The following is a 23,845-nucleotide window of genomic DNA, read 5'->3' as shown; positions in this document are numbered from 1 at the left end:
TCTCTGCTGATGGGTTTTCCTCACCAACACTCAGAATATAAAACTTCAGGGAAATGTTTCCATCAAACCCTTAATAATAGTAAGTGATTTCTTAAGACGACCTGCACAGAATACCATAGTTGGGCATGCGCTGGAAGAAAATACAATTGAAAAATATCCATTCTTGGGAACAAAAACATTCCTGAAACTCTCGCGCTTGAAGTCTCTTTTATTCTGAGAAACAATAACACAAATGCAGGTCCCAGGACATATCAGCGAGGAAGGTCGGGATGACTGACCAGAAGGAAGCTGAAAGCTGGGCTCTTACAAGGTGAAAATTGCTGTAGTTGCATCTTACACCCCCCAGCCATGGAAGCAGTGTTTTTATGAGTTAAGAACTAAATCATCAGAGCAAGAACTCAGGCTCGCTGCTACACAGTGAACTGATCGGTATAGACGTGAGACCAGTATAGCCCTAAAGAGAACAGCACCCTGACAACTACATTTATAAGGACGTGTGGCCATGGAATGAGGTCAGCGTCCCCGAGGCCCAAATGCCAGACAGTAATTCTGAACTGGTTTTCTACATTATAATACAACTCCAACAGGATATTCTGAGTCACTGTCCTCTCTTCTTAGGACAGAATGTTTTGATACTGCATGTGATATACAATTGAGTAGGTCCATCTTGTGTCATTATTCATCTTGAATGTCCTAATACCCTTCCTCTGAGTTTGGCAGCCCCCACCAGAGAGTGTTAATGCAATATTAGACAAGGATGCTGAAACAAGAAGACTCCACCAATTACTCATTTTCAAAGGAAAAAGAAAAAGGCCATTCAGAAAACATGACTCAAGGTAACATTCTAGATGTGATTGGGAAATGGCATCTATCACTAGAGATCAGATTTTATTAAGACTTTCTTTCTTAAATGTTTCCTTAGTCATGGACGTTCTTCCCTCTGTTCCTAGAGGGAAGAGTTTGGTTTTATGAATTCAACATTCTTTTAAAGCTTTTTTTTTTTTTTAAATTTTAGAGAGAGAAAGAGAGGGAGAGCAGGGGAGGAGCAGAGGGAGAGGGACAAGAAGACTCTGCACTGAATGGGGAGTCCGAAGTGGGACTTGATCTCACAACCCCGAGAATACGACCTGAGCCAAAACCAAGAGTCAGATGCTTAACCAAATGAGCCAGCCAGGTGCGCCATGAATTCAATTCAAAAAAAATGTTGTCTGTAATGTCCGTTGACAGATGAATGGATAAAGAAGATGTGGTATAGATATATACAATGGAATATTACTCAGCCATCAAAAAGAATGAAATCCTGCCATTTGCAAGACATGGATGGAACTAGAGGGTATTATGCTAAGCAAAATTAGCCAATCAGAGAAAGACAAATACCATATGATTTCACTCATATATGGAGTTTAAGAAACAAAACAGATGAACATAGGGGAAGGGAAGGAAAAATAAAGCAAGATAAAAACAAAGAAGGAGGGGCGCCTGGGTGGCTCAGTTGGTTAAGTGACTGCCTTCAGCTCAGGTCATGATCCCGGACTCCTGGGATCGGGTCCGGCATCGGGCGCCCATCCCTGTGGGGAGTCTGCTTCTCCCTCTGACCTTCTTCCCTGGTATGCTCTCTCTTACTCACTCTCTCTCTCAAATAAATAAAATCTTAAAACAAAACAAACAAACCAAACCAAAACAAAACAAAACAAAAAAAAAAAGAGGGAGGCAAATCATAAGAGACTCTTAACTACAGGAAACAAACTGAGAATTGCTGGGGGGTGGGGTAACTGGGTGATGAGCATTAAGGAAGGCACTTGATCTAATGAGCACTGGGAACCGATGAATCTCTAAATTCTACCCCTGAAACTAATGATATACTATATGTTACCTAAATTCAATTTAAATTAAAAGAAGTTTTTAAGAAGCCAGTCTACTTTTAGAGACCTCTAAAGTAGGGATAAAGGGAGACCTCCATCACCTGTGCTACACCAGCATTCTGCGTTCTGATGTTTTATAGCTTGTCACATTTGTAGTTATTTCCATTATGCCCTTGCTTTTGGTATGCTTGCAAGTTTTAGGAGAAAAAATCCTTGCCGCCTTGTTTTCCACTGCACTCCGGTGCTCAGAACAGTGCCAGCAAATAAGTAACTATTTGTGGGGGGGAAAAAAATATTCTCTGTACTATGATTTGTTTGGCAGATATTTTTGACTTAAGTTTTATGATTTTGTTCAGTATCATCTCTAAACTCTTTTTATATTCTTCTTCTAGTCTTTCCCTAACAATTTCACCTCTCTGAAACCAGACAAAAGGACCCCAGAATTCAGTGATTGCTAACCATCGCACCACACTACTACCTCAAATGGCATAATTAATGAAGGCAGCATCACCAGATTAAAACGCACATAACCTGGCTCACCAAGAAAGGGTAGGCAGTATTTATGAAACAAAACAAACTGCTAATGTTTTTAATGCTAAAAAAGAATGTGTTTGCATGAAGCCATTTAAAAAAACCTGAGTGGGAAGTAGGAATTCATAAGACATTTAGGAATGTATCGGACTTGAGTAATCAATACTATGGTCACCTTACTTACCTTGCGTCTATAGGAATGCCTTCAACTACAAGTCACAAAGAACCTATTTCAAAATGGCTTAAGCCAGGCCCTGTGTCAGAACCAATTAAATCAGATTCTCTGTGAGCACAGCCCAAGCATCTGAATTTAAAGCTCTCAGAAATTCTAAGGAAGAGCCAGGGTTGGGAAATCAAAACTCTGGCAAATCATGTTTTAGATTACGTACGTAAAGCAATGGAAGGGAGAGGCCTGAGCAAAGCTGGGTTTTATTATCAAGGGAAAAATGACTGGGATGGGGGAGAGTGATGGCTAATGCAGAAGGAGCAGAAAGAGGTAACTAAAAATATAGAGGCTGATGGTTTGATTTAAAGGAAACCAAAAATCTGGTAATACCTATTATGACAATTTAAAACAGACTGCAATGTAATCTATTTGTAATCTACAAACCTGTAATGTACAATTTACAGGTTTCCACAGTTTTTCATTGGCTTTCACTAAACTATGCCACCTGTCACTGTACATATACACATATCCATTCCACCAGGAACATTTATAGTTACTTAATCATTCCATCATATGATTTCAATAGGTCAAAATGAAAGTGATTTCTTTAAATTTTGGGTCTTCAATAATTGAACAAGTACATCAACAACAAACTATATTGCCTGGGAGGTGAGTAGGATATATCACTGGCTTTCAGCAATTTACATGATCTACCAAGGTACACACATACACATATATTTACCCCGGGAGCCTCAGAAATAATCATCACATTGTGTGATTTCAAGAGGTCAAAATGAAAGTGTTTTCCTTAAATTTCAGTTCTTAAGTGACGAAATGCATGAACAACAGAAAACACAGCCTTAAAGATAAGTAAGGGAACAGCTCTGTTATCTTCAAAACACTTAAGTGTTTTCTTGGAAATCATCTGCCTATCTAACAAGACCTACACACATAGTACAGAATTTTCCTTCTTCTATGACTTTGCATTGAAAAAAAAAAAAAAAAAAACTAAGCCTGCTTAAAATGAACAGCTCCATCCGTATGTTGGCTACTGTGGACATTGTTGCTATAAACATTGGGGTGGGGAGCCTGGGTGGCTCAGTGGGTTAAGCCTCTGCCTTCAGCTCATGTCAAGATCTGGGATTGAGCCCCGGATAGGGCTCTCCGCTCAGCAGGAAGCCTGCTTCCCCCTCTGCCTGCCTTTCTGCCTACTTGTGATCTCTCTGTCAAATAAATAAATAAAATCTTTAAAAAAAAAATTGAGGTGCAGGTGCTCCTTTGGATCACTATGTTTGTATCATTTGAAAAATACCTAGTTGTGCAATTGCTGGGTGGTAGCGTAGCTCTCTTCTTAGGAAGAAGGACTTTCTGAGGATCCTCCACACTGTTTTCCAGAGTCCCTGTACCAGATGGGCACTGGTGTTGCATGTAACAACCGATGAACCAACAGCAACAAGTGAATCATGAAACTCTACCTCTCAAACTAACAATATGCTACACGTTAACTAACTGAATTTTAAATTAAAAAAATAAACAGCCATATGTGAGCTATCCGTCTTCCCCAGAAAACACAAAGGTGAAAATCGAGTAGTTCTCAGACTGATCAAACGGGTCTTATTGCCAAGAGGGGGTGCCTCAAAATCAACACCTACAAGCCCATCTCTCTTTAAGAAGTGGGAGTTTCAACAAAACTGTGAGCTCTTTTTAGGAATTTACACTTGGAGCCCATAATATAACAAGCCCAATACCAAAGCATTATGGTATAGCAAGTTCTTTCTTGCTTATATATATATTTAAAACTGTGAGACAGAAAGATAAAACTATACGAAGTTATTTTGCTCATTAATATGTTCACACCTTAATAAATATGCATATAAAATATACATTTTTATTGAAGGTACTCCCCTTAAAATGCAGGGTCTTCCTTCGTCTCTGCTCACCATCCCAGGGTATGTACTGAGCCTCCTAGTACTTAATGCCACAGACTACCATGGCAAATGAGGCCCTTGTACCTTTACTTCAGTAAGCCCTAGATCAGTGCCCAACAATAAAAATATGGTAAGCCATTTACGTAATTTTAAATTTTCAAGTAACCACATTTTTAAAAAAGGTAAAACTAAAAAAAGGTAAAACTATTTTAATAATATATTTTACTTAATCTAACATAACCAAACTGTTACCATTTCAACATGTATTCAATATTTTTCTAATAGTGAGTATTCAAAATCTGGTGTATGTTTTACATATATAGTACATCTTGATTTGGATGCTGAATTCCTCCTGAAAATACTTTTATGCTAATAAAATTAGCAGTTGATAAAGTCACATACTCAAGTTCTCTAATCGTGGATTGGAATATCAGTTTTAAAGTTTAAATTAAAATTAATTTAAATTAAATTAAATCCAATTCCTCATTTGTATCACCACATCTCAAGTGCTTTTTAGCCAAATGAGGCTACTGGGTAATGGGAGCTACTACTGCACAGCTCTGGTTACAGGAGCACGATGGTGCCGGGATGTCACACATGTGTTCTCCGGAAGGTCTGGTCCATATCCCAGCCCTCCTATGTCCCAAAGAGCCCAAGGAAAGGAGCTGTGTAGCTGAGTCCAAATAAGGCTCACTCCAGTGTGGGCAGGCTGAGAAAGTCTGGCTCTCCCAAGTCTAAATAGATGTCTTAGAAGACCCATGGAGGACCTCACTAGGTGACAAGTGCCAAGCCTGGCTCTCAGATGCAAATTCGACTGAGGACATGACAGCCAGAATCTTATCCTAATGCTTCCCAAACCAAGGTTATCCCAATCAGGAGCAAAAATCTAAGCATCCTGGACTCTACACCTCTACAGCTGTTTCAAACTTTGGTTGTAAAACTGTCTCCCAAATAACATTTTGAAGTTATGCCATCTCTTAAATAGGTATATTAACAGGATTAGCAAATTACACTCTATGTCACTTTCCTAATCCATTTCCAGATCCTGCATGCCTAAATGTCCCAGTGTAATGGTTAGTGCAAATCATAGCAGATGAACACCTATCTGAAAAGATACTGTTATCTCTTCTGGGGAGGGAGGTGTGGGTGAAGAGATTAATAAAATTTCACAGTTTTTTAAAGAAAAAATATAAATAGAGTGACCATCTATTTTTTTTCTCAAATTAAAAAAAAAAACAGGATTGTATGGTCTGAAGTAGGCTAGATAAATCAGTATTACCCTAGGAAAGCTGACTTTGAACAAAAATAAGGTAGAAAAAATAGAGAACTGGATACAGTTAAGTGTTAAAAACAAGGCTTTAATGATTAACTTCTATAGCCATCCAAAGGGAGTGATGATTTTAGATTATCATTTCAAACTCTCTCCCAAATAATGCTGCACCAGAATTAAAAGTAAGGCCTAAGAGGTAAGCATTCCACTTCCTCCTCTTTTTCTTTTGTTTCATTTGACAATGGAGGCCATGAACAGTAAAAAAGAGAAGAACAAGGAAACAAAGACACTAGCTCGCAGATGTCTTGATGAATACAGCTCGTACAATACAAACACAATCTTTTCTCCTTTCTTCATGCATCTTCCTTCTAAATGGACACTTATTTTAGCTGTCAAGAGGGTCCTTAGGTAGCTGTGTGTATACTCAACAGCAGACAGTCAGATCACCTTCTCCCTCCTCTGAATTATTTCCCATTCATTCTCCTGACCTACCACTCCCCTCCCCACCTATGATGGGGTCTATGATCTAGGCCACCTATGATGGGTTAGATCTGGTCCCCTCCCCACCTAAGCGCAAAGTCCTCAACCTCTCCTACAGTGGACTCACCATTCTTTTAGTTTCTGGTTCTGTTACCCCGTAGGCTGTGAGCTCCTTGAGAAAGGGACCACATCTGTTGTGTTCAACATGTAAGCACATTTCCTAGCACAAAATCCTCTACCCAGGAGGTGTTCAATAAGTCTTTCTGATTGGATGATTTAGCTAGATTAGCTAGTTAATCTGAGACCCCCTTCTCATTCTGAAATTCTAGAACTCTCCATGAGACCTTCCTTAAGGGAACTCTTTCCCTTTCAAATAAAGAGCAAAGATGAGTCATCAAGTGTTTATAAAAATACATGATTTCTTTCCCTGTACCCTTAGTTGCCAGCTTTCTCAAAATGTAGTTTTTCATCAGAGGGACCATGCAGGGGTCAAAGTGGTTCCCAAACTTGGAGAAAACTGATGTTCAGTTCTTCTTTTTTTTTCCCAAAGATTTTATTTTGGGGGGCACCTGGGTGGCTCAGTGGGTTAAGACTCTGCCTTCGGCTCAGGTCATGATCTCGGGGTCCTGGGATCGAGCCCCATATCGGGCTCTCTGCTTGGTGGGGAGCCTTCTTCTCCCTCTCTCTGCCTGCCTCTCTGCCTACTTGTGATTTCTCTCTCTGTCAAATAAATAAATAAAATCTTAAAAAAAACAAAGATTTTATTTATTTATTTGATAGACAAGAGATCACAAGTAGGCAGAGAAGCAAGGCAGGCAGAGAGAGAGAGAGGAGGAAGCAGGCTCCCCACCGAGCAGAGAGGCTGATGTGGGGCTCGATCCCAGGACCCCGAGATCATGACTTGAGCTGAAGGCCGAGGCTTAACCCACTGAGCCACCCAGACACCCTGATGTTCACGTCTTGTTAGCAAAACCATCACCCTCTAAGGATGAGGAATGGAGAGGTTTTGTCCAAGGCAACAGCCCTGAAACTCCACCCCAGAATAACGTCATGAAATGGGGAAGGCACACAGGCCTTGGGCCTCATGCTCATGGCCAAACGGGGAGCATGTGAAGGGCCTGACCTCAGCAGATGAAGTAGACTGAGGTAGCCCTCCATGTCCATTCTATGCAGGAATTACCAACCCCATTTTAAAGTGTGATGAGAAGTTAAAGGTCATGAACAACTAACCTCAAGTCTCTGTGGATGTTAAGAAATGATTAGGAAGAGGCTGCTTCCACCTGGTTCACTCAACTGGTTCATTCAGTTCAGATCACACAATTACACACCGCACACTTCCCCTTCATGAGATGAGCAAGTGGGGGAAAGTCAAGTTTCTAGAAAAGGATTACATCGTTTTCTAACCATTTTGCTTAAAGGAGGGATGTATACCGTGCATTTACTTTCCTGAAGAATTACAGAAAATAAAAGCATGTTCATCAAATACTTATTATGAAAAGAATTTATAGCACTCTATGAAGCATTATTTCTTTTTTCCAGAATTTACTCCAATTGTGTGTTATGGTCTTTTCCTCAAACTGAGTAGAAATAAAAGTCAAAGTTACCCCAAATGACACAAGGCATTCTCAGTGGAAAATATGATCAGCCATAGACACAACAATGTGTAAGTCTCTTTTTAATTCCAAAGCAAATCAGCTGTCCTGACGAGAGTACCGTCTTCCCTTTCTTCCCTCTGAGTTTGTACCACATCTGGAAAAGACATGGGGACGTGCCTGCACTTTTCTTCTGCCTTGTGACTGCTGTTAATGCAAGAGATCAGGAAACAAAACTGGATTTGGACTAGGGGAAATAAATGTCCACTGGGCTCTAAGTTCTAGTCACTCTGGAAAGGCACCCATGACCTATGACCCCCCCCTTCACAAATCCCTGTTTTTATTGATTATACAGTGGGGTCACAGTACATCCAATGGCACCTCCTAGCCCAGCCTTTGATCTCAGAGTGACCCATCACCTTTCAGCTCTGGCTATAAAACCAGTATCTCATGGAGAAGGAAGTCAAGACTGCGCTACAAGCAAAGAAAATACCCCGCTTCAAAAGTAATTGGTAATTATTAATAGTATTAGAACTAAACAGGTGCAACTGGGTGGCTCAGTCGGGTAAGCAACTGACTCTTGATTCTGGCTCAGGTCATGATCTCAGGGTCACGGGATCAAGTCCCACATAGGGCTCTGCGCTCAACAGGGAGTCTGCTTGAGATTCTCTTGCTCTCTCTGCACTTCCCCGCATTCCTCCGCTTGTGCATGTGTGTTCTTGCTTTCTTTCTCTAAAATAAATAATTTTTTTTTAAGGAGGGGAAAGGAAATAAAGAGATGCACTTAGTGCCAGAGATCCTTCTCCCAGAGCTGAAGATCATCACAGGGAGAACCTCACCTCTCCATTAACCATCTCTGCCCTTCCCTACCCCACCCCTCACTTGTATGGAAGCTGTCCTCCTGGTTGGTAGGCAATAATGACGGTTACCTCCCTAAGGTGTCTTGGGTCCCAACATCTTATATCATGCTGTACATGGTATTGGCAAACTGGTATCACAATTTAAATGTTTTGCTTGGAGAGTAGAAATATTTCAAGGGAGGGGCTGGTTATCTCCAACAGAAAATACCTAATGCTAAAGATGTTAATGAACAGTCTTGGTCTCAACCCCAGAGTTGCAACAGCTTGTACCTTCCTTTACCTGGGCATCTTTTCAGAATCCAGGCAGCATCTGCACATTCCACACACGCAGTCAGCTAAAACCAACTGAAATATGCATTATTTCTCTCAACTATTTCCACTGAAGTACAGTTGTGTGTATGTGTGTGCATGTGTGTTGCTGCTGAGTGTGTGCGGCAGTCAGCGTATGAGGGATCTTCTTCTGGTTACCTAAGAATATACAGAAATGAAAAGTTCTGTTGCCTGGCACCATGTGAGGACTTCTTCTCTTCATTCAGGTCCAAGTATCTGGGTACCTGTAGCCCAACAGGAGTCAAGAAACAACAAATATCTGAAAGCAGACTGTATTAGTTTCCTACGGCTGCTATAACAAATCAGCACAAACTTGGAAGCCCAAAACAACAAAAATGTATCATCTTACAATTCAGAAGGCAGAACTGGGTCTTAAAAGGCTAAAATCTAGGAGTTGGCTGAGCTGGGTTCCTCCAAGAGGCTCATTTCTCACCTCGTCCAGCTTCAAGATACTGTCTGCATTCCTTGGCTAATGGCCCTGTGTCACTGACACCTTTTCTTCCATCCCGTCAATCACTTCTCCTTCTCTGACTGATCCTCCCACTTCCTGTTTATAAGAATGCCTGTCATGGGGCGCCTGGGTGGCTCAGTGGGTTATGCCTCTGCCTTCAGCTCAGGTCATGATCCCAGGGTCCTGGGATTGAGCCCTGCATCAGGCTCTCTGCTAAGCACAGAGCCTGCTTCCCCCACTCTCTCTCTGCCTGCCTCTCTGCCTACTTGTGATCTCTGTCTGTCAAATAAATAAATAAAATCTTAAAAAAAAAAAAAAGAATGCTGTCGTTATGTTAGACTCACAGGGAAAATCCAGGATAATCCCCCCACCTCCAGACCTCAAGATCCTTCATTCAATCACATCTGCAGACTCCTTTCTGCCATGTAAGGAAATGTATTCACAGATTACAGGGATCAGGACTTGGACATCTGTTGGGGGTGGGGAAAATTTTTTGACCTACCACACTAATGAATTACATTTTAAGTAACTGAAAATGGAAAAGCCTTTGAAAATTGGGGTTTTCATTAAATACACACACACACACACACACACACACTCGGCCTACTAATGGATCAAATTGGACTGAAGTCTTTCTGTTTCAATATTTTCATTACATAAATTTGGTTACCCCAAACTCTTTCTCTGCTTTAGTTACTCCACCCCTAAAAACTGGATTGTCCTATTAGATCCAGAAACACTGAGTGGGGCCTAATAGAATGTCTTGTAACATTTTCTGCATTTAGACAGATAGCCATCTCTTACATTCCTGGAGTCACTCAGCAGACAACCTCGATTATCAAGACAAATCTCAAATCCCCGAGGTAAGCAAAAATGGCAAATGGCAAGCCACTGTAGATGTCACTCCACAAATATTTACATCTGGATACCTGCTAAGCACATGGCTCAGCACAGACACTAAGGGGACGGCCTAAAATAATAGAGGAATACATCCATGAGAGGACAGGAAAGACAAAGAGGGGGGAAAAGTTAAAATGTGGCAAATGCCACACCAGAAATACAAGAGCAGTGTTTTGGAGTCGGAGCTGAGACAGGTCACCTAAGACAATGGCATCACAGTAGAGGGGGCCCATGGGCTTGGTTTGAAACATACATAGAACTTTATATCAACCTCTCCAAGGAGAAGAAATAAAATGGATGGTGGTCTCCGGGCAAGAAAATCCTCACTCAGAATCTACTTATCACTCATGCATATTAAGTTTCCAAATAAAATAGCTTTGTTTTTTAATTATAAAAAATTTTAATCTTTGTTTTAAAAAAAAAGTCCCAGTTTACAGAAAAGCACAAAAACAAATATCTTTCCTAAATCCCACCAGTCACAAAAAGGTACCTATTCATCCAGACATCTCTCTTCAAAGCTATAAACAAAATATGCATCCTTCCAAGAGATCTGGGATTTCTTGGTTCACCACAAAAATGAATGCAGCAACGTGAGACAGGGGAGAAAGGAAATGCTACTATAAATATCACCAGTGAAGGGAGCAAAAACTGAGAACTGACAAGGAGGAAGGATACCAAAAAGTGACAAAATCAGGCCTATGCTCTGAAGAGGTCTGTCACACTGGAGTTTTGTGTAACTAAGAGCAAAGCGTTCAACACTTCATAGCAGCAAAGGGCAACTATGTATTGGGCCACAAACACTGATGATCAGAAGATAATGAGACAGAAGAGCAAACTGAGAAAAGGTTAAAGTAGGTTCCACAACATCAATTTAGACCTCAGAAGGTAAAGTATTTCAGAATGACTGCCACCAAAAAACTGTTAAAATTAGAATTGGGGAACATGAAGGAATATTTCAATTACCTGAAAAGTTAAACCATCCTGAGCTCCTTTTTTCTTCAGCAGCTGGGAGAAAGTTCTGCTCTGCAGCTTAGCAACTCAGTTCCTTCTCACTCATGGCTTCTCCACTAACTCTGCTGTGTGATTCTGGAGAAGTCACTTCACATTTCTGAGTCTCCACTTCCTCCAGTGAGGCTAAGTGTTGAACTAGATCAAATCTCCTCATTTCAGCATCTTCGATTTTATAAGGAATGGTCCCTAGTGAGCCTAAAATAAGAATCCCAATCACATCTCTCAGTCATTATCACAAATTACAGCTTGGGTGTTGGCCTTATGACCAGAAATGTAACATTTTTAGACAGCAAAGAAACTGAATGAAAAGAGAAAACTAAAAATCAAAACTATTCAAATCTCTCCACAAGGAATTTATCACATGAAGAAATACCCGACTTCCCCTATCAGGATGTTTAGAAATCCCAGTCAAGAATGCCCAGTAAAGGGGCGCCTGGGTGGCTCAGTGGATTAAGCCGCTGCCTTCGGCTCAGGTCATGATCTCAGTGTCCTGGGATCGAGCCCCGCATCGGGCTCTTTGCTTAGCGGGAGCCTGCTTCCCTTCCTCTCTCTCTGCCTGACTCTCCGCCTACTTGTGATTTCTCTCTCTGTCAAATAAATAAATAAAATCTTTAAAAAAAAAAAAAAAAAAAAAAAAAAAAAGAATGCCCAGTAAAAATATTTACAGGCACATGAGGATAAAAAAATATGCTATGATTTTTTAGAAAAAGGAGGGGGGGGAGGGTAGAAAGGAATGGGAGGAGGAGAAAGAAGAGGAGGAGTTTTCCCCTCCCCCTCAGCACACAGAGTCTGTGGAGTCTCTAAACAGAAAAGACTTCACAATTTCTGTACCTCTGCTCTCGAAGCACACAAGCATGTTTCCAAGTGGAGAGCAATGGATAAAAAGCACAAGACTGCTGTAAAATAAATACATAAAGTAGCATGGAAAGAACACATTATTGTTCAAGAGTCAGGAAGCTCTGGAGCCCAGCCCAGGAAAACACTCTGTAACCTAAGGTGTGCCCTTCCAAGTCTTGGTCTATTTGTTTATAAAGGACTCAGAGAGATAATTCCAGACAAGTGTGTTTTAATGTCAACCCAACTTTTCTTGGAGAAAAACTGTTTTAAATTCAGGATAGTTAAAATTTGGAATGGGTAGGTGAAGATCTCTCTTTCAACACACTTCTAAGGACTGCCCTATGTTAACTAGATTGTCTTTCCTGACTTAGCACTTAACAGGTCAACTTCTTGAGGAATCAGCACCGTGACCTAATTGCCTGCCACTCAACCCAACATTTTTCTCATTCATCTGAGTTTTTCCTCACACCTCAGCTGATACCCAGTATGGCCCAGAACATTGTTGTTTGCACCTTTCCCTCTCCTCAGTGCAATAGGACTAAAAGTGTTTGCCTGTTGCTAATTTGACAATGGTCAGCACATAGTCTGGCTCCTCAGAGTCAGGGATGAAAACTGTGGACAGTGTGGGATGAGATGAAAATACTTTGAGCACCTAGCTCAAAGCGCATCACTAATTCCCACCAGACTGTTCTGGTGCAGCTCAGTCCTTGGATGGTGAAAAAAAGAGAAAAAGAGAAATCTTGGAGGAAGTCAGAGGCTGAAGGCTCAAGCAAGAAGACTCAAGCAACAACACTTGCTCTGTTCCAGCAATAGTTCATGCTTATGCAATATCAGGAAGGAGAAAAGGCAGACAAATTTAACTCATGCATATGGGAAATCCACACAACACAAAAAAATTCATGAGAGTTAGATTTGAAATTCAAATAAATAACCAATAATTTTTCAGTGTAATTATGTCCTAAATATTGTATGGGAGATACACTAAAACATTATTTCTTATTTATCTGAAATTCATATTTAACTCTTGCACAGGAGATACCTATACCAAAAAGAAATAATTTTTATGTAAAATTCAAATGTCATGTACTTTTTAAAAATATTTTTATTTATTTATGTACTTATTTGAGAGAGAGAGAGACAGAGACAGAGAGAGAGTCTTAAGCAGACCCAGCTCTGAGTGCAGAGTCTTAGCTGGGTTCAATCCCGGGACCCTGAAATCATGACCTGAGCCAAAACCAAGAACCAGGCACTTAACTGACTGAGCCACCCAGGTGCCTGAGCATCCTGTACTTTTACTTGCTAAGTCTGACAAACCCCATCCATAGCTGTTCTAATATTCTTTCACAGTACTCTATAACACAAGGAAAAATTTAATTGAAGCCAACAAAAGAAAGTGGGGGTGGGTGATGGACAAGCTAATTTTAAAAGTAAAGTTTAACAATATTAAGGCAAAATGATTTTAGGGACTATCACTATACCCCCCCAAAATCTGTATATCATTGTAATTAAAGGGTTTATTATCACTATTTGAAACAGAGTCATCGGAGTCTGAACACAACCTCTTGCATAGTACTTAGACCATTAAAGCATCTGATTTTAAAAGGTGAGGGTTAAGATTAAAACGTGTTTTTAAATGCTCAAAACTCACAATACTTAGTTTCTAATAGCATTACACTGTCCAAGATACATATAATTTTCAATTTATTAATGGCATTCAGTGTACGTATCTATAATTTTCCACTTAAACTACACACAGGAACTCTCCCCCAGTTCTTTTCTACTAGACACAGAACACCTCTGCAGACACCAGCTCTGGAAACAACACATTTGGGTTATGTAAGGAGGCCTGCTGACAGAAAGAGAATGGAGCTGGCTGAAGATTTCAGGGAAGAACTGAGTCAGGGTCAGGCGGAGGAAACTGGACAGCTTCCCAATACCTCAGATCTCCACAGTGTGGCTTTGTTACTCCCATAGTGATCAGACACACCCGTGCTCCAAATATAATGCCATGCCAGAAAGAAGTGATCTGGAGACTGTCCATATCTCTGAGCATAAAATGAAGAAGATCAGGGAAACTGCAACAGGCAGTTACTTAAAAGATGGAGCCACAAAATGCAGTCATTTTATTATAAAAATACCATGTATTCGGTATGTATTGCATGTATTCGGCAAAAAATAAACTTATTTAATGTATTTCTCTTTTTTTGTGGTGAATCTTAAGTACTGAACAAAGGCTATCAAAACCACTGTGACCATGGAAAACTTCAGAAAACATATAGCTGGAAGGGGATCAAAAGCAATGAGTCCCCCCTTTTTAAAGATTCTATTTATTTGAGAGAGAAAACGAGAAAAAGAGAGAGCGCACACACATGCACACATGCATGTGAGCAGGAGAAGAGGCAGAGCAGGAGGGAGAGAAAGGGGAGCAGAATCTCAAGCGACTCCATGCTGAGCGCTGAGCCTGATGTGGGGCTTGATGCGGGACCGATCTCATGACCCTGAGATCATTAGCTGAGCCGAAACCAAGAGTTGGAGGCGTAACTAACTAAGCCACCCAGGCACCACGAAAGCAATGTCCTTTGATTAGGAAAAAATGACATCGAGCATTTTCTGGGCACCAGCCCTTGTGCTAAAAGCTTTACATAAATTTACCTCATTTGATCCTCACCACACCCCTGTAAGCTAAAAAAAAAAACCAAAACACTCTTATTATTTAATGCCATGGGAAGACTAAGTCTGCAGGAAGTTAAGTAGGTTGTCTAAGGTTACAGAGACAATAAACTGCAGGGGAATAATTTAGATCCACTATAGAATAATCCAGAACCAGTCCTCTTAATCCTATGGGCACTCTATTCCAGATTAAATGACACATGTTCTGGGTGGTGATATAGCACTACCACTATCACAGTAAGGCACAACAAAAATGCACTTAAATCTCTCTGGGTCTCAGTCATGCTACAAAGCTAGATCCTCTGCAAAGACCTTTCCACCTTCAAAATTCAAGGCTCTTTTTAATTTGAATGAAGGATTCCTCAGGGCCAACTATTCTTAGCTTAGGAATGGGCAGGTTAAGTGGCTTCCTCAATACATGGATAGAATGAGATTCAAATTCTGATCTTTTGAATCCACATCCCATGTAACCACTATTAAACTACAGCCAGATCCATGATCTCTAATTTATATGACAATGCCGTAAGTAAGGGAGACACAGAAACATCCAGGTTACAATAGACGAGGTATTCATTCTCAGGTTTACCAAAACAGGCTCTTTCCTCCCAATAAAAAAGAAAGTAGCTGAAAAACTTGGGCTCATTAGCTGATTTCCACAGTTAGGCAGCAGTGTTGACACCAGGATGCCAGCCAAGCTCATGTTCCCAACACCCCAGGCACTGGTGACCTTGCAGAGAGACCTGTCACCCACAAAACGTCCCCTGGTCCTGCAGGATCTTCCCAGAGGCAAAGAAACTCAGCAGGACTGGCCTTGGCAGGTCGGGGGCAGCCGGCCACCTAAACATGGCCCTGGAACTCCTTGTTAACCTAGGAATCAAATACTTTCATGGTTTTGTGACATTTCAGGGGGAACCAAACCCCATCTGGACTTAAAAGGATTGGAGAAGAAAATTCAGATTGCCAGAGGACATTAAAGCAATCTTAGGTGATATTTAAAAGCCAGCTAAAGCCCCTCTTTCCCTCTGATCAATTAGATCATTGCTAATCATCCCCTGTATTCATTTTTTAAAATTCTGTCATCTTACTTTTCCTTAATTTAAAGAGTCTTTTCACCAACTTGCCACAAACATAAACTTTTACCTCTGGGCGGTCTCCACCTCCCAGGAGTTACCCCCCAGGTCATTCCAGACAGTCTGTTTATCTCTTGCTGGATAAAACTATGTTCTCTGTAGGAAGGAAGAAAAGGCACTGCAGAAAAGAAGAGGGACAATTAAAGGGCTCTACCAGACCTAAGGCTAATGCATATTCTCCACACATTGTGTGAGTACCTGTGGGAAAGAGAGAGAAAAGGGAATCAGAGCCTCCCCTCAAAGCATGCGCTAAGTGGGTGACAGGATGCTATTCCTATGCTTTTAATGCATGAACCTATGCTTTTAAGGGACGGGGTGGGCTGCTGGGCAATTTCCATCCTGCTGAGACTTCCTTTGTGAGCAACCTCTCCCTCCACACACTATGGAACCCTCTGTCTGCTCCCACCCTCCAAGGAGCAGCAGTGCAGGTAAAATTCAATAGCAACTTGAGCCAGCATGACTTTGGCGATCAAACTGCTTTAACATGGGACAGAATCCCCAGCAACGGGCAATCAGTCAAAAGCAGAAAAGTTGACTATCATGACAGAACACACAAACACACAAAAGGAAATATATATCCTTAGCGAAAACTATTATACTCCTTACAAGTACTTTAAGTTCAGTTGTGCGTGTGTATATGTATTTGTGAAACTGGCTAGGATGTAAAGTGTATGTCTTACTGGGGGTCATGATTTTAAAAGCTTAGAAAACACTCTCTAGGCTCAGTAGTAAACTCAGTTTAAGGGAATAGCAGCAAAGGGAGAAGCAATAAGGATGGTGACCCGAGGAAAGGCGAACAAAAATGAATAAAAATAAATACTTCCTTGGAAGGGCTGATCCTGCAATTCATGGTCTTGAATCCCAACTCTGTTATCCTTGGCACGAAGTAATCCAACTATCTGGGGAAAACTACTGCAAAACACCTGAAACATTTCAAATGCAACTGTTCAGAAGGCATTTACCAAAAAAAAAAAAAAAAAAAAACACAAAACAAAGAAGGACACCTGGGTGGCTCAGTTGGTTAAGCCTCTGCCTTGGGCTCAGGTCATGATCTCAGGATCCTGGGATCGAGTCCCGCATCGGGCTCTCTGCTCAGCAGGAAGCCTGCTTCCTCCTCTCTCTCCGCCTGCCTCTCTGCCTACCTGTATCTCGTTCTCTGTCAAATAAATAAATATAATCTTAAAAAAGAAAGAAAGAAACCCAAAGAACATCAAGATTTGAAAGACAGAAAGCTGCATTCCTAAACCCTAAAGACATTACTAGGATAAAAATGTTGATATTTTTGTGTTTAAAAGCCTGGCCCACATAGTTAAAGCACATCGCAAAGCCTAAAGATGGCCTTAGACACTACAAAGGCAAAATGTCACCCAGGCAAGGCCCTGGCGTGAGGTAATAGAATAGGATCATTTTCCTTTAAAGGACTAACACATTTAACATTCAACATAACAAGCACATTTAACACTGGGTAACATTTAATATCCAGAACATACAAAGAAGAATCACAACTCAACAACAATAAAACCACACAATAAAAAACAGGCAAAAAACTGAAGAAGACATTTCTCCCAAGATACTATACAAACCGCCAAGAAGCCCATGAAGAAATGCTCAACATCACTAATTATTAGGAAAATGAGAATCAGCACCACAGTGAGATCCCTTACACCCATGAGGACTACTATCAAAAATGAGGCAACAACAGAAAATAACCAGTGTTGGCAAGGATGTGGAGAAGCTGGAAGCCGTGGGCACTGTTGGTGGGAATGTAAAATGGCACGGCTGCCATGGAACTCAGCACAGTGGTTCCTCAAAAAGTTAAAAATAGAATTACCATATGATTCAGCAATCCCACTTCTGGGTATATACCCAAAGAATTGAAAGCAGGGACTCAAACATATTTTTATGCCCGCATTCACAGCAGCATTGTTCACAACTGCCAAGAGATGGAAACTACCCAAGTGTCTACCCACAGATAAATGGATAAGCAAAATGTGATATATACATTCAAGGGAATAGTATTCGGTTTTAAAAAGGATGGAAATTTTGCTATATATGCTACAACCTGGATGAACTTTGAAGACATGATATGCTAAGTGAAAGAAGCCAGTCCCCAAAAGATGAGCACTGAATGATTCCACTGATAAGAATTTTGGAGAGTAGTCAACTTCATGCATAACAAAGTAGAATGGTGGTTTCCAAGATCTGGGAGCAGGGAGAATAGGGTCCAGAATTTCGGTTTTGCAAGATGTAAAGAGTTGTGGAGACTGGCTGCCCAGCAGCACGAATATATTGAACACTACTACTGAACTGAACAGTTAAAGTGGATAAGGTAATACATTTTATGTGTATTTTTCCACAATTTAAAAAATACACACATACACACACGTACACACACACACACACACCAGTGTTTTGTTCTGGGGTGTAGACCACAGCGCCACCCACGGCTCTGTAAGCAGAGGACAGCTTGTTAAGAGCTGAACCATAGGCTTTGCAACAGCAGACATTTCTCTTCCTGAAAGCCCATCCCGGAAGTCCCGACACGTTAATTCACTGTCCAAAAACAGCCTCCCAAAACCATTTCCTCAAAACACAGAACAAGGCTGTTCTGTTTGTGTCCTTTCCTTTTTCAGGGGGTGCAATGGGGTGGTGAGTGGGGTGTGAAACTACAAAAGGAAAAGTTGTAGGGAGTACGGAAAGGGACTTTTTCCCTTTTCCCTTGAATTTTCTGAAACTGGACTTTTTCTTGAGCCTGTAGAATATCATCCATTTGGAAGCAGAAATTTTCTATAAATCTGCACCATCCCCACCCCCCTCCCCGACGGCCAAGTTCCTGGGCTGCCTATTTTTATACTGATTGTATGCTGAACTGGGACATGCAGGCTACAAGAGCACCAGAGAAAAACCACCCCCACGGTGGCCTGAAAGAGGCCATTTTACATATAAAAAAGTGGTGTTTCTGGAACTTGTGGAGAAAAAAGAACATAATACATGGGCTTACTCTGAAATGGCCTCAGAAACTGTGAAGTTTAAATTCTGCTCCATTTTGCTAGATGTGTGGTTCCTGACCGGCACACCATTACATTTCCACACCGGTAATGACAGACCAACCCACCCCCCACCAAAGTTTCCCAGAACTTCCGGTCCTGACAGTGACGTACTATGGTTTAATCATCTAGCTATGCTCTCGGAAATGTTAGAGAAAACAGGTGGGATGGATGGAAAGGAGCTCCCACGTATGGTTGATCTTCATAATTTGTGGTAATTCTGTCCTACAAAGTCACCTTTAGCAAATACCAAAGCACTGTTACTATTGAACATACAGGGTTAGGGTCCTTGCATACCTCCAGTCACATTTTAGTCAACCCATCAACACATGACCTTGTTTTTGTGTTTCTGTTCCAGAACCTCTTATTTGGGGCACCAGGATGGCTCAGTCAGTTGGGCATCTGACTCTCAATTTCGGCTCACGTCATGATCTCAAGAGTCCTGAGATGGAGTCCTGGGTCGAGCTCTGCACTCAGCGAGGAGTCACTTGAGATTTCTTTCCTCTTGCTCCTTCTCCCTCTGCTCCTCCTGCCCCCCGCGCTCATGTACTCTCTCTCAAAATAAGTAAGTCTTTAAAAACTAATGAATAGTAACAAAAATAAAACTCCATAGTTGATATAGGTTGTTGATCCATTAGTACTGCACCCATAGTATAGGAACTATAAACTCATACCTGAACAAAGCTGCCTAACATATACATTTTCTTGAAAAGACACACCACACCTTACTTTAAAATTTTTTTTTTAAATTCCAGTTAGTTAACATAGAGTGTAATATTAGTTTCAGGTATGAAATATAGTGATTCAACACTTTCATAGGTCACCTGCTGCTCATCACTTGTGCCCTCCTTAATCCCCATCACCTGTATCACCTATCGCTTCGCCCTTCCCCTCCCCTGTAACCATCAGTTTCTTCTCTATAGTTAAGAATCTGTCTCTTGGTTTGCCTCTCTCTCTTTTTCTTCCCTTTCCTTGTTTCTTTTGCTTCTTAAATTCTACATAGGAGTGAGATCATATGGTATTTGTCTGTCTCTGACTGACTTATTTCAGTTAGCATAATGCTCTCTAACTCCATCCAGGTCATTGCCAATAGCAAGATTTCATTCTTTATTATGGCTGAGTAATTTTCCATTGTATATAAACATATGCCACATCTTTATCCATTCATCAGTCGATGGACACTTGGGCTGCTTCCCTAACTTGGCTATTGTAAATAATGTCGTTCTAAATATAGGGGTGCATGTATCCCTTTAAATTAGTATTTTTGTATTCTTTGGGTCTTACACTTAGAACACTAGGCAGCACTTTAGCACTAGCTGGGAGCACTTTTTTTTAACATCTTAATTTTATTTTATTTTTGTCAGTGTTCCAAGATTCATTGTTTATGCACCACACCCAGTGCTCCATGCAATACGTGCCCTCCATAATACCCACCACCAGGCTCATCATTTTAAATAGTGACATCACTAAAAAAAACCCATAGAAACTGCAAAAAGGGTGGCCCAACTGTAAAGGACACAACATGAGAGCTGAAGCAAGAAGCTGAAGCATCGCCTAGTCCAACCTCAACCTTTAGCATCTCAAATTTTCTGCCATCCTACACATGCCCACAAATGACCACAGAAGTACCATGGGTACTGATTGGCTTCATACAGGGGTTAGAGCCTCAGCAAGTGGGAAAATTCACAAAAACAGAAGCCACAAGTGATGAAGATCTACTGCCTTCACTGACTTGGGAACTTTCCCACACTTAAGCTTATGATAATAAATACAAAATCTATTCAAACCTATTAGTAATGACCCTTTTAAAAGCCATTTGAAAATTCCAGTGTTTTGAGCTGCACACACAAGGCACAAGTCACTGGCTGCTGGGGGCAGGGGAAATGCTCCTCTTGCTCCCCAAATTCAGAAGCCCAAACACTAGGCAAGTCACTGACCACCACAGACCCAGCAGTCTTGACTACCAGCACCAACTACTACATCTCTGTGACTTTGATCCAACAAACGGCCGCTGGTCTACCCACGATGGGATTTCCCACAGTCTCCAGAGGGCACTTCCTCAAATCGTCCCCTTTCAAGTCTCATCTGAATGTAATTTGCAGTTAGAATTCATGGGCATTCTTTCACACTCTAACAAAGAGGTCTCTGTGCTTCTGCACATTTCATTTCCATATATATGCTTAAGATAAAATTCAAAATTGAAAAAATGCCCTACTTTTTCCCATTTACCATATCCATGGCAACACCAGGTGCACTACAAAAAAGGGAAATGTGCCAGATGTAACGCAACTGCTATAAGAGCCTTACACAGTAACAAATTATTTTTTATCTCTCTGGAGAAGTCAAGACGCTGATTTACCATCACTGTCTGAGACTGGACCAAATCATGCCACCACCTCCAGGCAGAAAACATTTAGGGGCACACAGAAGAGGCACCGGGTACCCTGGGAGTTCATCAGGATCACAACACTTCTTCAGAACTGCAGGAAAGTTCAAGATTCACTCTTTTACAATCAAAGAGATAAGCACTTGAGATGTGCCTGCTTTTAAGAAAGGAGCGTTTTTTTTTTTTTTTCTTTTTGGCTCCCTCCTCAGTCACAGCCAGACGGTTTTCAGCCCTCACCTCCTTGCCACTCTCCGACTAACATAGGAAACCCTGTTCCCTAACACTTCTGCTTTTTAAAAGTCTCAAAACTGGCTACCTTCTCAAAGACTTTTTGACATCACAACTAAAAAAGCTTTGGAGCACTAAAGTTGTGATTTACTGTGTTGAACTGTCATGCTATGCTCACCACTGATAACTCTTTATCCTCCCTTTCCTACACGAAATAGTCAAAGAAAAAACGTCAAGCCATGTTTTGATTTCACATGGCTGATTCTGCTCTATGCCCGTCGCCAGCAAAAGTCCGTGTCTGGGCTGGCCGGTATGTGCCTAGGGCCTTTCCTGTTCTTTTCGTTTCCTTGAGTCAATTCCTGTCAGGTGCGAATGCTCCAGAGTTACAGAATTAGGACACAGGAACTCACCCTGAGTCATAGCTGGAACCCATCTTCTCTTCTGAGATCACAATGAAAAACAAACGAAATCTAAAACTACACTGAAAACAAAAAGGCAGGTGGAAGTTTAAAGTGCAGATGTGGCTGTGGCCAGAGCTAGGTATGATCAGGCGGAACAGATGTCAGTAATAAGCCTAGGGGAGCTACAAAGGTTAGTTTGTATCCATCTCCAGTCCCAAGTGAAGAGGCTGACAAGAACACAAAGCCACATGGCACCTGCTTTGCTACCTGTTCTGCATATGCAATCAGGGCATACAACCTGGAGGAGAATCCGAAAATGGTCTGGGAGGGCAAAGCAGGTCTGGCCCATTAGTGGCAAGGAAGTGGGCGTAGGACCTGATGAGGGCAGCTTTATAGTTTATAGGCAGCACGATCAGTGAAGCTGGCACCGGGCCCATTCATCCTCTTGGCTCCCCAGAGAGAGAAAAAGGGTCACCCACAGTTGCATTTGTTCCAGTCTGCCGTAAAGGAATATGGCTCTTGAAAGAGTCTGGGGCCAGAAATAATAGGAAGTTAAACCCTACTGTGACCAAGGAAAAAGCAAATCTAGTGATCATCATGAAGCTGGGAACTAACAAAGGTCTGTAAAATCAGAATAAGGTAGGAGAAAATCCAGAGCCTAGAAAGTTCGAGGAAGGGAAAGCAGTACTGGAAATACTATCAATGGGACTCAGATCAAATCTATTTATGAGACTCCTTTTATAGATGTAGACTGAATAGCCACCTACACTGGAGCCAATCAGGTTTCCCTAAATTACATTCTTGTTATCTGATCTTACTACAGTCCTCACATTTCAGAGCTAGATAGGTTTTATTTTTAGAAAGCAGCAGTGATATACTTGAAAAGTAGGGGCAACTGTCTTCTTCAGGATTTGCAGCCATTGTAATTCAGTGATTTTATTCACCGCAGCTAACTGAAGCAGTCACTTATGAAGTCATAGGGACTAATTCAGTCAACCTGAGAAACTTGAAATATTAAATTCTATTGTCAGACTCAGCCAGAAGTCACTTCTCCCTCCACCAAGCTCCCAGGGCACCTGCTGTCTGTCTGAGGGCCCTGCCTCTCTCAAGGAGGTAGCATGCAGTGACTTGAAGTCCAGGGTCTTTATTCTCCAGGGAGATAAGAAATCACTTATTACTCTACAAAGATCTTCTCACTGAATTTTTCTTTGAGTTCAAGTAGCACTAGCACTTGTCCAAAAATAAGGGTCTCACATCTGTCCCAAGGTGGCTTTCTTAAAAACTTTATAAGTAAATAATATGTTTGGAACAATGCCTTATTTGTTTGAAAATTACAGTACATTCTTAATTTTATTTTAATTTAGTTAATTAACATATCATGTATTATTGGTTTCAGAGGTACAGATCTGTGATTCATTAATCTTCTATAACACCCAGTGCTCACGACATCACGTGCCTGCCTTCAAGCCACCAAGTTAGCCCATCCCCCTACCCTCTCCCCTCCAGTAACCCTCAGTTTGTTTCCTATGATTAAGAGAGTCTTATGGTTTGTCTCCCTCTCAGGTTTCATCTTGTTTTATTTTTTCCTCTCTTCCCCTGTGATCCTGTTTTGTTTCTTAAATTTCACTTATCATTCTTATTTTGTTTCAATGTTAAACATGCACTTTCCACCTTTTTTTCTGAAATTAAGAAGGGGTCCAGGGCCAAACAGAAAGATTACAGGTAATACAGGAAAGAACTGTGGATATCTTGACTTGTTTCCTGG

At 41.2% G+C, this 23,845-nt stretch overlaps 1 protein-coding gene across 7 annotated transcripts in view; it reads right to left on the bottom strand.

Moving 5' to 3' along the window:
- LRCH1 (leucine rich repeats and calponin homology domain containing 1) overlaps positions 1-23,845 on the bottom strand; it is a 196,486-nt gene that overhangs the window by 132,782 nt on the left and 39,859 nt on the right. The window contains exon 2 of one of the 7 annotated variants that reach the window (XM_032314589.1): positions 16,029-16,941. The exons of the other annotated variants lie outside the window; for them this stretch is intronic. Within the exon in view, the coding sequence (XP_032170480.1) occupies positions 16,029-16,071 (43 nt within the window). The 5' untranslated portion in view covers positions 16,072-16,941. The remainder of the gene's footprint in view (positions 1-16,028; positions 16,942-23,845) is intronic. 7 annotated transcript variants of the gene reach the window in all.

The sequence above is a fragment of the Mustela erminea genome, chromosome 15 (assembly GCF_009829155.1).
Source record: "Mustela erminea isolate mMusErm1 chromosome 15, mMusErm1.Pri, whole genome shotgun sequence".
NCBI classification, from domain to species: domain Eukaryota; kingdom Metazoa; phylum Chordata; class Mammalia; order Carnivora; family Mustelidae; genus Mustela; species Mustela erminea.
Note: the sequence above shows the minus strand (reverse complement) of the source record. Positions and strands in the feature narration are given on the sequence as shown.